At 55.5% G+C, this 13232-nt stretch overlaps 1 protein-coding gene across 10 annotated transcripts in view; it reads right to left on the minus strand.

Moving 5' to 3' along the window:
• Positions 1–685: 685 nt before the first annotated feature.
• The window catches only part of ST3GAL4 (ST3 beta-galactoside alpha-2,3-sialyltransferase 4), a 30392-nt gene continuing 17845 nt past the window's right edge, over positions 686–13232 (minus strand). For 7 of the 10 annotated variants that reach the window (XM_045798108.2, XM_045798117.2, XM_045798115.2 and 4 more), the window contains 10 exons: positions 8505–8580; positions 8139–8211; positions 7631–7711; positions 6894–6991; positions 6627–6687; positions 5993–6088; positions 5708–5897; positions 4849–4998; positions 1646–1789; positions 686–1366 (listed from right to left, as the gene is read on the minus strand). In XM_045798108.2, the coding sequence (XP_045654064.1) occupies positions 1280–1366; positions 1646–1789; positions 4849–4998; positions 5708–5897; positions 5993–6088; positions 6627–6687; positions 6894–6991; positions 7631–7711; positions 8139–8211; positions 8505–8580 (1056 nt within the window). In that variant the 3' untranslated portion in view covers positions 686–1279. The remainder of the gene's footprint in view (positions 1367–1645; positions 1790–4848; positions 4999–5707; positions 5898–5992; positions 6089–6626; positions 6688–6893; positions 6992–7630; positions 7712–8138; positions 8212–8504; positions 8581–13232) is intronic. The other 3 variants (XM_045798110.2, XM_087868291.1, XM_045798112.2) reach the window with 2 other exon arrangements.

Genomic DNA, 13232 nt, shown 5'->3' on the forward strand with positions numbered 1-13232 from the left:
AAGATGGAGAACAAAGCGGGGAGATACAGGCAAATGGCAGGGCTCTCATAATTCTAGAAACCCAGGGAAAACAGCATTTTGTCCCCTGGCACGGCAACTGGCTGGAGAGGCCTTGCCAAATCCCCCAGACGTGGCCCAAACCCTGCCCAACCCAATCCTGGCAGCCTGGGCCACTGGGCAGGACCTTCTGTAAACTCCATTTTATGATTCCCACTTAATCTGAGAAAGGAAACTTGGCTTCCTTTCTCTTACTCCACCCCTGTCCTCAAACGCACACCTCCCAGCATGAGGTTTTAGAAAGGAAAGGCTGGAGAGGGAAAGAGAGGGAGCGGGGAGAGGAGGAGACGGTTCTGCCACGCCCATCTGGCATCCTCCTGCCTCTCCCTACCTCTGGGAAGTGAACCAGGATGTAGAACGGCAGGCTGGGTGTCCAGCAGACAGCCTGCTCTGGGTGCCACCTGCTTGCCTACTCCACCAGGGTGACGATGAATGACCTGGCAACAAGCACTGAACCTAGTAATTATTTCCTGAATGACCATGGCCTCCTCTGGGTCCCACTGGGTCCCGGAGACGCTGCTGGTCTCTAACAAGCCCGTCTAGTGCTGGGAGAGGGGGTCCACTGCTGTGACCCACTTGTCCCCTCCACGTCCCCCCCAACCTGAAGGAGACAGGGTATCACAACTGCTCCCATTTTAGGAAAAATAGTTTAATGTTAGGTTTCAAACCTCTCTTCTAGATGAGGTCCCATTCTCCGTGGAACCCCCATCCCGGTGCTCTTCCCATGCCTGCTGGGAGGGAGCAGCTCTTCTCTGGAGGGCACCCACTGGCTCCAGACGCCCCTGCCCTCCTGGGAGGCTTGCTCTGGGTCTAGGCTGTAGTGGGCCCAGCACTTTTGTGTTTTTATCAAAAGTGGGCAGAACACTGTAATTTGCCCCCTTTTTCGATGCCATGGGACCAGCCCGTGGCACAGTCCTACCCTTTAATTAAATAGCCCATAAATAAGCTCCCGGCGCTGGTGGAGAGGGGGTGCCCCGGCACGGCCCCCGCGCCTCGGCCGGCCTCCCGCCACCCCAGGGCCTTCACCCCGACCGGATCCGGCCGCCATGAGAGCAGCCAGGGGCACGGCCCCGTCTCAGGCCCGGCCAGTACTAGGACCCCTCTCCACACAGGGGAGGGGGAGTCCAAGCAGGTCATGCGGGCCCCGGGCACCCCCACAGCCACGGATGGGGTCGCTCAGGCAGCAGAGCAGGCAGACCGATGGGTACAGCTCCTGCCCCAGTCAGAAGAACGTGAGGTTCTTAACCGCTCCGATCTCCAGCATCCGCTTGATGGCCAGGGCCTCCTGGGAGACATTGTGGCCGGACCCCTGTGGAGAGAGCCAAGAAGCAAACTGAGGGACCTCCCCGGCCCAAGAAGGTCTCTCCGGTGCTCCCCACAGCCCCGCACTTCTGGGAGCTCCCTTCCCTGGGCTGGCTCCCAGAAGGAAGACAGGACCTGTGTGGCCAGATCCAGAGGGCTCAGGCCAGGAGTCCAGGGGTCTGCGTTCCAGTTCTGACACTCTGAGCGACCTCACCACGAGCCGCCTCTGGGCCCCTGGCGCCACTCTCACTCACCCAGTGTCCCCAGCTCCGCCCCAGCCACTTACCGCCATGGACTTGAGCGTGATCTGTTCATAGTAGTGGATGGTCTGCTTCCTGTTGTGGGCGTCTGGGTAGCCAAAGCCGGCGATATGCACCAGGTCACAGAGGTGGAGTGCCAGCGTGATGGCCAGCAGGCCTGTGGTGGGCTTCTGAGGGACAAGGGGTGGGCAAGGTATTAGAGGGAGCCCTGCTCCCGTCACCGCCTTCCAGGCCAGCCCCGTGCAACAGACTCCGTCTTTCCCGGACATGTTCTTCCCCCGTGCGGTCTACCCCGCAGTCACTGGCACATGCGGCTCCTGGGCACGGGCGTGGGGCCGGTGCAGCGGCACGAGAACCGAGTCTTTTACTTTAATTTCATACGTAATTAATTTAATAAACTTAAACTTAAATTTAAATAGCCTCAGGTAGCTGGGGGCTACCAGACTGGGTAGGATAGCCCAACACATCGCGGCAAGCCCAACACATCTCACCTTGAGGCATGAAGATGGCAATCAGGATGACGATAATGACAACGGTAATAATCATCATCACCTGTTACCTTTTGAGCACTGACCGTGTGCCAGACGCTACGTTAAGTATTTTACCCCGTATAATACGTGAGTGCATCCGGTCTTCACAAAAACACTTTGAGGTAGACACTCTCATGGGCCCCATTTTACAGATGGGGAAACTGAGGCTTACGACTCTTCACTCAAGGAGTGGAAAGGTTCGGCTCTCTGCCTTGGAAAACCTCACCTCTTTCAGAAAACCTGGGGGGCTCCCTCACTCACGGGCTTATGAGAGTGGGCTCTCCCCTTCCGTAAAATGGGGATAGCAATACTTTTCCCACCCCCCTTATGGGCTGCTATGGGGGAAGGAGGAGACCTACTTTCTCCATCCCTAATTCATCCGAGGGGTTGGGCAACCTAATACTCTAACCTCACAAACCTGGCCTTCGTCAGCTCCAACAACCTGCCAGCCTGACTGCTTTGGCTGCCCATTCCCTGGACCTTGTCAGCCCAGGTTTTTCCCGTGTCCCTTCTGAGCAATCCTGTCATTTCATCTGTCCCTTTCTGCCGGGGCCTTCTGTTTCCCTCCTGTTGCTTTGACCACCACGTTATCGTATCCAGTTCACACCTCTGCCGAACCACATTTCCATGGCCTACCAGCCAGCTCTGCCTGGTCACGGGCTCCTGAAACCTGCCAGACTCTCCTCTCCCCCTGTCTTTCCTGTATTCGTTAAGCATGTTACCACCCAGCCAGCTGTCTAAGCTGGAAACCTAGAATTGTGATAAATCTCTCAACTTCACCTGTAAAATAAATGGTGTAGCAGGAGGTCCCTAAGCTCACCCCCAGTGACCCTTGAGTGCATGTGGAACCTACAAATCTGAGACATATTACATTATATTCTATTGCCCTATGGGTGCCATTGGCCATAAGAGAGAGAGATCATCCTGGTGGGCTCATTACCTGAGCTTTTGCATCTGGGTCTAGAGGTCAGCAATGGAGGAAGTCAGGGGTGGGAAGGGCTAGAAGGATTTATCATGTCATTGCTGGCTGGAAGGTGGAGAGGGTTATATCTTAAGGAACACACACAATCTCTAAGAGCTGAGGGTATCAAGGCTGAAAGCCAGCAAAGGAAATGGGACCTCAGTCCTGGAACCACAAGGGACTGAATCCCTCTGACAAGAAGGACCCTGGAAGCATGTCCCCCCACCCCACTCTAGCCTCCAGATAAGAATTCAGCCATGCCCAGCTGGACTTCTGACCGCCAGAACTGTGAGTCCATCAACAGGTGTTGCTTTAAGCCACTCAGCTGTGGTGATTTGTTAATCAGGCAGCAATGAGAAACTACTACATCAAGGGCATGGCCTCCTTTTCCCCTCCCACAGCCAGAAGCTGGGTTCTGGTCCTTCCCCCTCTGCTGCACACCCCATCGGGAACATAAAACTCCTCCTCACTGCTCCCCTCAACTTCACGTGCACTAGAACTCAGTGCTGGAGTTGCTGGTTGGTCTTGCCAAAGGAAATATCTTTTCCCAAAGTCTCTGCCGGATGGGCCCCATGACCCCTTAAAGGCCCAACTCCAAGACCACCTCCTCTGTGGCGGGCGAGATGGGGGGCTCCCAGCCAGCCCCACGCAGAGGTCTGCCCCTCCTCCCAGCTCCTACAGCATCTGGAACAACTCTCTACGAGGCATTCTGCCACTCCGTGTTGCAACCTGTATGTTTACTCTGCTAGACTGAGTGTCCTCAGGGCAAGGTGCATGTCTTACTCCCCAAGCGTGCAAATGGGGGGCCTGGGACTGAATGGCCACAAAAGGAGGCATTCAACGTATGAAGCTGAATCAGAGGAGATATTCAGTGAAGAATAAAATTCTTGATGCACGATTTGGCAAATACAGTGAGCATCCACTGTGTACCAATCTCTGCCATAGGCGTTTTATATAATTATGTTTTTAAATCCTACAAGGGCCTTAAAAGGTCAGTACTAATACTATCCCCACCATACAGATAAGAAAAAGCACGGCTCCAAGTGGCCGGTCTGCCCGAGGCCACAGAGTAAGCAGGACAGCCGAGCTCCAGCTATGTTTACTAGTTACCTCTGACAACTATCCCCCACGGCCTCTCTGGGGGCTCAGAAGGCACGTGTGGACGTCCTTGGGAAGGTACGAGCTGGCGGCTAAAGCCCACCAGCTGAAACGAAAACCATAATTTGCAAAACTGTACCATGACCCCCAGCACGGACCTATCACGCCAAAGCAGGACCCACAAGACAAACTGAAGCTCGAGCACCTTTAACTCATTCCGGCGAGGCCGTTCCAAGATAAGAGCACAGATAAAGTGACCTAACAGCAACTGCACGGACTCCAGTCATCCTCAAGTCAAGGCCACAGACTGTTCCGGCAACTCCTTACCTTATAAATCCCGACCAGCACCTGCCAAGGCCTCTAACTCCGGCCCCAAACCCTATAAAAACCCTCCCCTAACTTCCTGCTCGGCAGATGCCCCCACGGTTCTCCAAAGTCCACACTCTCCCTTCCGGCAGCCAAACACACCGGACTGAATACAGAGGTGTGGGCAGGAGGCTGTCCCAGGGGCTGTTCAAACGCAAACTGCTGTCTCGGTTGTTCCTTTCCCTTCTCCTGGGGTCCTCCAGGGCTTCCGAAGCCTCTAGAAATGGCCCACCCCGGCCCTCGGGCTTCCCGGCCGCCCGCGCCCCACCATCACCTGCACCTGCTTAATCTTGCGAGGCTGCTGCATTGGAAGGCTCAGCAGTTTGTCAGCTGCTATCTCCATGAAGAAAGGGTTGAGAATCCGAACCTGCCTGGGGTTGACATCCCAGATGAGGGGAGGCTGCTTCCAGAAGCCCTTTCGCACCTGCGGGGCACAGGATTGGAAGGGAGAGATGAGGGTGTGCGAAGACCTGTTTCTCAAGTCCAGCCTGGTGGTCCTTAGTCAGCAGATGGGGTCCACGTGATGGCAGAGCCCCCCCCAAGAATGTGGGGTGAGAGGGGAGGGAGGTGGAGGCTAGGCCCGCACCCAAAAGGGGAAGGGCGAACAGAGAGGAGTGGGGAGAGAGAGGTGGGAGGGCCCTGCTCGGGGGAGGGGGGGGCAGGGGACATGCTGTGTAGAGTATGGGGTCCAACTACTGCCCACTTCCAAGGATATTCAGACAGATAGAAGGGGCCTAAGTGTGGGGCTGTCTAAACACTTGGCAAAAATGCTACATGGGACCAGTCGGCATCTGACTGGATGAGAAAAAGACGGTGGACAACACCCAGAAGGACAGATCCCTTGTTCTAACCTACCCCCTGCCTGGAGATGTCTACTGACCAGCTCCTCTGCTCCCAGGTTTCTCACTGGCAAACACATATTCCAGCAGCTTCCCTGGCCCCAGCAGCCTCAAGCTTGGGGCGCCACCTGACTCCTGCAGGCTTCTCAGAAGTCCCACAGAACATGGAGTTCACGACTTCCCCTCACGGACTCTTTAGGACCACAGGACAGACATTGTGGAGCGTGAGGTCCTGAGACAGGCAGGGTCCCATCCCTGAGCCGTGACCCCTCGCCTCCCCGTGTCCCCGCTCACCCTCTTCTTATCACTCAGGATGGTCTCAATCCAGTGGAAGTCCATTGCCTTGAAAGCTACCAGGACGAGGAGTGTATCTGGGTTGTTCTCCACTTTGGGGTTGAAGTGGGCTGACTCGGGGTAGAAGAGACGCATGGTGGTCTTGGAGCCCACGTCGCCCTCGTAGCCAGCCACGGGTGCGTTGTTCAATCTGCAAGGCAGGGAGGAGGATGCCCGTCACCCAGAGCCCCACGGGCCCTCGACAGTCACTCCCAAACAGAAGGGACGAGAGCCCGTCCTACAGACCTGATGACCACGTCGTACTTGTTGATGGCATCGCCCAGTGAGCTGTTGCGCAGCCGGTGCCCGTTCCCCACCACCACGCAGCGGCGACACTTGAGACTGCCGTGGGAAGAGGGTGCTCAGCCCCGGAGTGACCCCTGCTCCTGCTCCGCTTAACCCCTGCCCGGGGTCTGCCCGGGGCCCAGCTCGGGGGTCCTTCCCGGGCTGCCTCAGCCCCTGATCCCCACGGACCAGGCTTCTCCGGGGAGTCCCGCTTACGGTCCTGCTGACTCCACAGCCCTGGCCCTTAGCGGGAGAGGAGACTGAGCAGAGCGCAGAAGACGGAGGAGGAGAGGAGGGAGGGCTCCTGGTGCGGACTAATAAGAAGCCCCATTTCGAAGCCCCCTCGCCTGCTGCCCAGGCCTGCCTGTTGCCACGGCGATACGCTGCCTGCTACGGCACCCGGATGCCCAGGCTCAGTTGCCGTGGACACTGGCGTCCCTGCCTCCCCCGGAGACAGGCAGGCTGCGAAGAAGGGTCAAATTGGCCACGGGGGACCAGAGATAGGAAGGCTCGCTGGGAGGTGCTAGCCCATGACTGTCGCATGGGGGCAGGAAGGGGAGGGCGCTCGGACTCAGGGCAGGGACTGTCTCCTTACCTCTGGATGCTCTCTGGAATGGAGTAGCTGGTGATGGCTAGAACCCGGAGGAGCAGGTCTTCTACAAAAAGACGTGGATTGGGAGGGGCTGATGGCAACAGCTAGCTTTCCAAAGGCTGCCAACTCTCCCTCTGCTGCCCCCTCCTCCCCTGACCTCCCCATCGGAGCCTGGCTCAGAACGTGGGCACTGGGACCATGGGCAGCAAATAACAAGAAGCAGTGTGGCCGAGGGGAGCCCGCCATCCCCATTTACCCGGCAGCTCTTACCACTCCCCTTGGTCCCGTAGGGCAGCTCATAGGCGGACGGTGTCTTGACCCAGAAATAATCCTTCAGCTGCAGGAAGATGGGCTGATCTCGGGAGTAGCTGCACAGAGGTGAGAGCAGGGCAGGGATGAGAAAGGGATTAATCTTGAAGAAGCCAGAATCAGGGTCAGGTCAGGCCCGTGACTAATAGTATATAATATAATATAATATAATATAATATAATATAATATAGTATATAATTATTATATATTACATATTAATATAATATTATATATAACTATATATTTTAATAATATAATAATGTAATATATTATACAGAATATATTTACATATTTAAATATATATTAATATATTTATAAGATATAATAAAATAAATAATATATAAAATATAATATATAACTTTATATATAATAAATATATTGTTTATAATATATAAAATAATGAATTATAATATATACTATTTTGGGTCCCTGCAACCTCCAACTCAGTATATAAATTATATTTATATACTGTATAATATTGCATATAATAATATAGTTATTACACACACACACACACACACACACACACGCATATGTTCAAGGGCCTCTCCTCATTCACAGGCTCCCCTAACCCACGTCCACTGACATGTTCCCCTCCATCTAAGCCCGCACTGAAGCCCCACCCCTGTGAAACTCTCCATCCACCCGCCCCATGCTCGGCCCGCAGGCCCTGCCCCACCACAGCCTCAAGTACTTACTTGCCAAACAGCTTAGAGGCCTTCCTCTCTGCCTCACCCTGGAAGCACGGCTCCTTCTTCTCTGGGATAGGAAAATAAAAACTAGAGACAGAAAAGGGGAGGAGGCAGGAGCTCCAGTCAGACCTCTCGGGCCCAGGGGCCAGCGTCCCAGGCAGCCTCAGCCTTCTCCCGTGACACAGGTCTCAAGGTCCCAGAGAGTGATGTGCAGGGTAGAATCATCTCAAGCCAAGTTGGCTCTGAGACCAACTCATGGCAGAGCCTCCAGCTCTCCCTTCTCCGGAGCAACGTGGGTGAGGGGCCTGGGGATTCCTCACAGACCCTACCCCCCAAACCCACTACCTACGCTCCTGGAAGGATTTCATGCTAACAGCTGAAGGGAGGGGTCATACCCTGGCCCTCTGAACCCTCCTGGCCCCACTGGGTCTGCCGCCCCATGACACTCCATCCCTGAGCCCACTCCTGAGAACTGCTGGAAAGACATGGAACCTGGCCTCACAGCTCAATGTACCTGTCTTCTCGGGAGATGGAATACCACACCGTGACGACCAGGACCAGAGCCAACATGGCCAGCAGCTTCCAGCCTGCGGGGCACATACACAGAGGAGCTAGAGGCAGGGACGGCGGGGAGAGCCCCAGTGCACCGACCCTGTTGTGGGCCCCTGCAGCCTCCAACTCAAGCAGACCCGGTCCCGGACCCTCGCCTGGCTGTAGTTTTCCAGCACCGGGCTTGGGCCTGGGTTTCTACTGTCCTTCAAGATGAAGAGAGGCCCCCCCCGCCGGCTATCTGCCTATCCCTGTACAGCCCCCAGGGGGCCCCGATGCTGCTTCTGGGGGCCCATCCTTCAGGGAGGGGGAATCCTTGGACAACACTCACGGGACTTGCTTATCATGTTTCTCAGCGGGTAGCAGGGTTCCTGGGGAGAGCTGTCATCCCGGCTGCCTCGGGCCACCTAGGAGGTTAGGAGTCACTGGTATGTGGTCAGCTCTGCAAACGTCCTACCTAGATCCTGGAGCAGGACACACCCACAGCCCGCCTTCCCTTCTCCAGAAGCACAGAGCTGCTTCCGGGGTGGCCATCCAGACAGCGGACATCCTCGTCAGCCCTCAAAGGCGGCATCAGGGGTCCAGGTGGGGCCTGTGCTACAGGAAGGGAACCCGAGTCCCACTCCTCAAAGATGAGGTCCCACGCCAGACTGGACTACTCCAGCTTCCCTGGCGTGGTTTCTCTGTCCCCTTCCTCAGTATGACCTGGGAAGGGCCAGCTCCAGGAAGCAGACAGGAACCTCAACCCACTTTTTACATGGAAGTGAACCGTAGAACGCTGTGATTGGTACTGGATGCAGCCTATGTTTACCTCTTCTCCACCATCCGAAGCAGTCCCTTAGTCCTGGCTACCACCCACCTCTCCATCCTCAGCCTCTCACTACTCCAGCCAAACGCATCCACTCAGGCCAGGCACGGGGGCGAGGGTGGGCGAGGGTCCTCCAGTTCTTCTAGACTCTGACTAAATGCAAACAGTGTCCAAGCCCTCATCCTCTCAGTGCTGGGGGAAAGCTCCGTGAAGGCAAGTGTTTGAATGGGAGTGCCGGGTGGGGGAGGGTCTGGTTGGTCAGAGGAAATGGGAGGCCCTTTGGGGTAAGGGCAAAGCTGGCATGGCAAGGACAGGGCTCTGGAACGGGGTCAGCTGCTATATGCACACAAACTCAGCCAGGGCCACACTGCAGAGTCACGGGGGAAGGAATTTAGGCAGCTTGCATAGCCACAACAAGAGACGTGGGATGCCAGGTACCATTTTTGTCATCCACACAGTGTTCCCCAGTCACCTGAATCAGAAGAATTACCCTGGGCCGCTTCCTGAAAACCCAGATTCCAGGGCTTTTCCCGGGGACTGCTAAATGAGACAGGGTGGGACCTGGGACAGGCATTTTCACAAGCAGCCCAGGTGAATCTTACGACCCACCTGGAAAGGGAGGGCAGCTCTAGTGTTTGTGCTCTCTCAGGGAGACCTGGAAAACCTCAAATGATTTCTTCAGGGCAGGAGACAGCACCAGGATGAGAGCTGGTTTTTGTTACAAACCATAAATCAATTATCCTGAACACTGTCCTATCACCGAGTCGATGTTCTGCCCCCAGGCTCCACTCTGAGTCCACAAACACCAAAGAATGAGAGTCTTGGCAAGGGGAGGGATGAGAGGTGGGGACCAGAGCCAGACATCCTCAGGACAGTCAGGAACACCCATCCCCAAACCCCAGTAGGAATAGAAGATGACCCTATCCAGTAAAGAAAGCTCTGGATTTGTAGTTAGAAGACAGCCAATGAAAGTGATGGTTCTAGTAACTTCCCTGATCACTCCTCTGAAAGTGGCATGCCTTCTTCCATACCTCCCTACAGCCACTGCCAATTCATTCCTTACCCCGGCACGGTCCAGACTTCTCCCAATCTATAATGAGCTTAGTTACTTGCTTGCTTTCTGAATGCCTTCTCCTCTGGAATATGAGCTCTGTGAGGGTAGCAATGAGGTCTGTCGTGTTCCCAGCACCCAGCACACTGCCCAGCACAGAGCCAGTGCTCAGCAAGTACTGAATGAATAGCACTTCGGGTTAACTTGGCAGTCACTTCTCCCTTTCGGACCCTCAGTTTCTTTGGTTGTAAAACTGGGAAGTTAGCCTACTAGATTCTTGCCGCTCAAAATATATTTATTGGATCAGCACCACGGGCATCACTAGGGACCTTATTAGAAATGCATAACCTCGGGGCGCCTGGGTGGCTCAGTCGGTTGAGCGTTAGACTCTTGATTTCTGCTCAGGTCATGATCTCAGGGTCATGAGATCAAACCCGTCGGGCTCTGCACTCAGCGGGGAGTCTGCTTGGAGAATCTCTCCCTCTATCCTCCCCACCCCCTGCTCATGCTCTCTCTCTCTCTCAAATGGATAAATAAATCTGAAAGAAAGAAAAGAAAGAAAGAAAGAAAGAAAGAAAGAAAGAAAGAAAGAAAGAAAGAAGAAAGAAAAAAAGAGAAAGAAAAAGAAAGAAATGCATGATCTCAGGCCCCTCCATACGGACAAAATCAGAACCTGATTTGAATAAGATCACCTGGGGAATCATCTGCACAGTAAGTCTGAGAAACACTGGTTCAGGTGGATGGTTTTTGACCTTGACTGAACAGGAAAATCGCCTGGGGTGCTAAAAATTTTTAAAAATAAGATATAATCACAAGCGTCTGGGTCCCACACCTGGGAATTCTGACTTGATGGGTCTGGCCCAGCACCGCATTTGCTCGAGCCCCTCGGGTGACCCTAACACCCCATCAGGATTAAGAACCACTGAGGCGGACAAGGAGGATGAGGATGAGGATGTCCGCACGACGGCCTAAGCAGGCTGCTCAAACCTCGGTGTGTGCCTTCTGACTCAGTGGGCGAGGCCAGATACGAATTCTACCCAACGCCCAGGTGGTGCCCCGTCACCCGCTAGGAGCACGCCCTGTGCTGCCGAGCTCCCCACCAGCATCCGTCCAGCCCGGACATCTCCCGACTTTATGACCCACACCTGCCGCTCCCCTCCACTCTCTCTCAGTCTTCACGAGCAGCTCCCTTTGTATCAGGAGGTCACAACACGGGTGACGCGACTGGCGCAAGGCCAGCACCTGAGGAGTTAAGAACTATACAGCTGCCTCGGTCCCATTCTCCAAGATTCTCATTTCATTGGTTCCAGGCAGGGTCCAGGCATTCGTAAGTGAAAAACAAAAAACCAAAAACCCCCGACCTCCCTGACACGAAGCCAGGATGGCCAGCCCCACGCACAGCGAGCTCCACGGTCACTGAAGGACAGTGACTCCTGGGCGGAGGAGACCTCCGGCGGGCGCTGAGCACAGCTGACAGTCCAGATCCCGAGCAGAGCAACAAGACAGCTAGAGAAGCGCCGGAAAGCCTGCACGGGGAGGTCTGAGCCCAGATGGTGTGCGAGGCAGACTGACTTGGCTTCGAGCTTGCTCCGAGACCCCCGATCAGGGCTTTCATCAGCCCACTCCTCCCCTTGCTGGGCCAAGCCAAGACCAGAGCTCAGCAGCCGCGGACATTCCCGGAGCCCGAGCTTCTTGGGTGGCTACTGCCTCCGGTCGACCCACAGCCTTCCCCCAGCCGCTGGCTGCCCCGCATTATTGACCGGGCCCCTGGGTACGAAAGGACACGGGGACAGTCCCAGGAGAGTACCTGGGGGACAGAGCAGGACTGTGCTCCACTCACGTCGCGCACGTGGCAGCCTCTGCCTGCCACCAACAGCCAGGGAGACCTGCGCACAGAACACACCAAGCCAAGCTGACCCCGGGAGGGGAGTCCGCACACTCGCAGGTGCTCTGCCGAACTCCACAGCGCCCCGCGCTGACCTGAGCCCTTGCTGCAGGGCAGAACCCGGGGCACAGGGGGAGGAACTGAGCCCCCTACGCCCTGCCTTACGCGCCTCACACACAGCAAGAACCCAGCAGCTACCTGCTCCAGCAGGAGGAACGGCACGCATATCCACCCAAGGACACAGCGTGACGCCAGGCCCCTCGGAGCCCCGGGGCCCATTAGGGACAAGGCTGAATGAACCTGAGAAGAGGTCTGGGAAGACTAATGGGGGAGGACTCAGAGGCTCCGTTCTTATTGGCTCAGAGACCTTGAGCAAGTCACGTAATTGTGGGCACCGTCCCTGGGTTCTGGAGGGAAAAACCTGGAGCTGCCGCCTGGAGCCTCGGCCAGCCCTCCCGTTCCCTCCTAAGCCCTCCACCTGGACACCGCTGCCCGCACCAGTACCACTGGGACCAGGGATCCCCTTCTGCCCTGTTTCTTCCCATTCTCTCCCCTTCACTCCTCTCTAATAAACAGACCTCGATCTCCCTCCCCCTCCAACAGAACAAAGCCCCTCTCTGCCTCTACCTCCTCTTCCATCACCCCTGCATGTCCACGCTTCCCTCCACTGCTCAGACTTCTGTATCTGGGCCGCAGCCACTCCCACACCACCTCTGGCTCCCACCCGGAATTTTATGCAGACACGGCTCCTCTTCCAGAAGCCATCCGTGGCCTCTTGTCACACCTGAGGAAGGTCTATTTTCTCTCTTCCTCCTGCTCTGAAGCCTGTGATACTGTCAGCCCATGCCTCCTCCTCGGCTTCTGGGTCCCGACTCTCCCCGTGTCCCTCCTACCTCGGTGACAGTCTGTCCTGGCCCCACTCCCTTTAAGGGCTGGCCTTCTCCAGGGATCTGTCCTTGAACCTTTGCTCTCCCGCCTGTTTTTATAGGACAAGTTCATTCATTTTCAGATGTCTGCCCACTACTCCTACCCTGTTCAGTTCCTCCCCAGATCCCATCCCAGTATTTCTGGCTCCCCGCGGCACATCCTACCTGAAGGATCGTTAACTCTTCGAACTTGACACATCCCAAACTAGACCTGTGTCTCCAGCTCCACCCCTCCACCCCGGTCCCCACAGGATCATAAATTCTTCCAACATCCACCCCCCTCACGCCACCCCTACTAAACAGTTACTAAACATGATTGTTTCTACCCCATTTCCTCATTCCAACCAGTGCTCACTGAGCTCCTACTGAATGCTTGGCATTGTGGGAGG

This window comes from Ursus americanus, chromosome 16 (assembly GCF_024610735.1).
Source record: "Ursus americanus isolate L20-20 chromosome 16, mUrsAme1.1.p, whole genome shotgun sequence".
Classification (NCBI taxonomy): Eukaryota; Metazoa; Chordata; class Mammalia; order Carnivora; family Ursidae; genus Ursus; species Ursus americanus.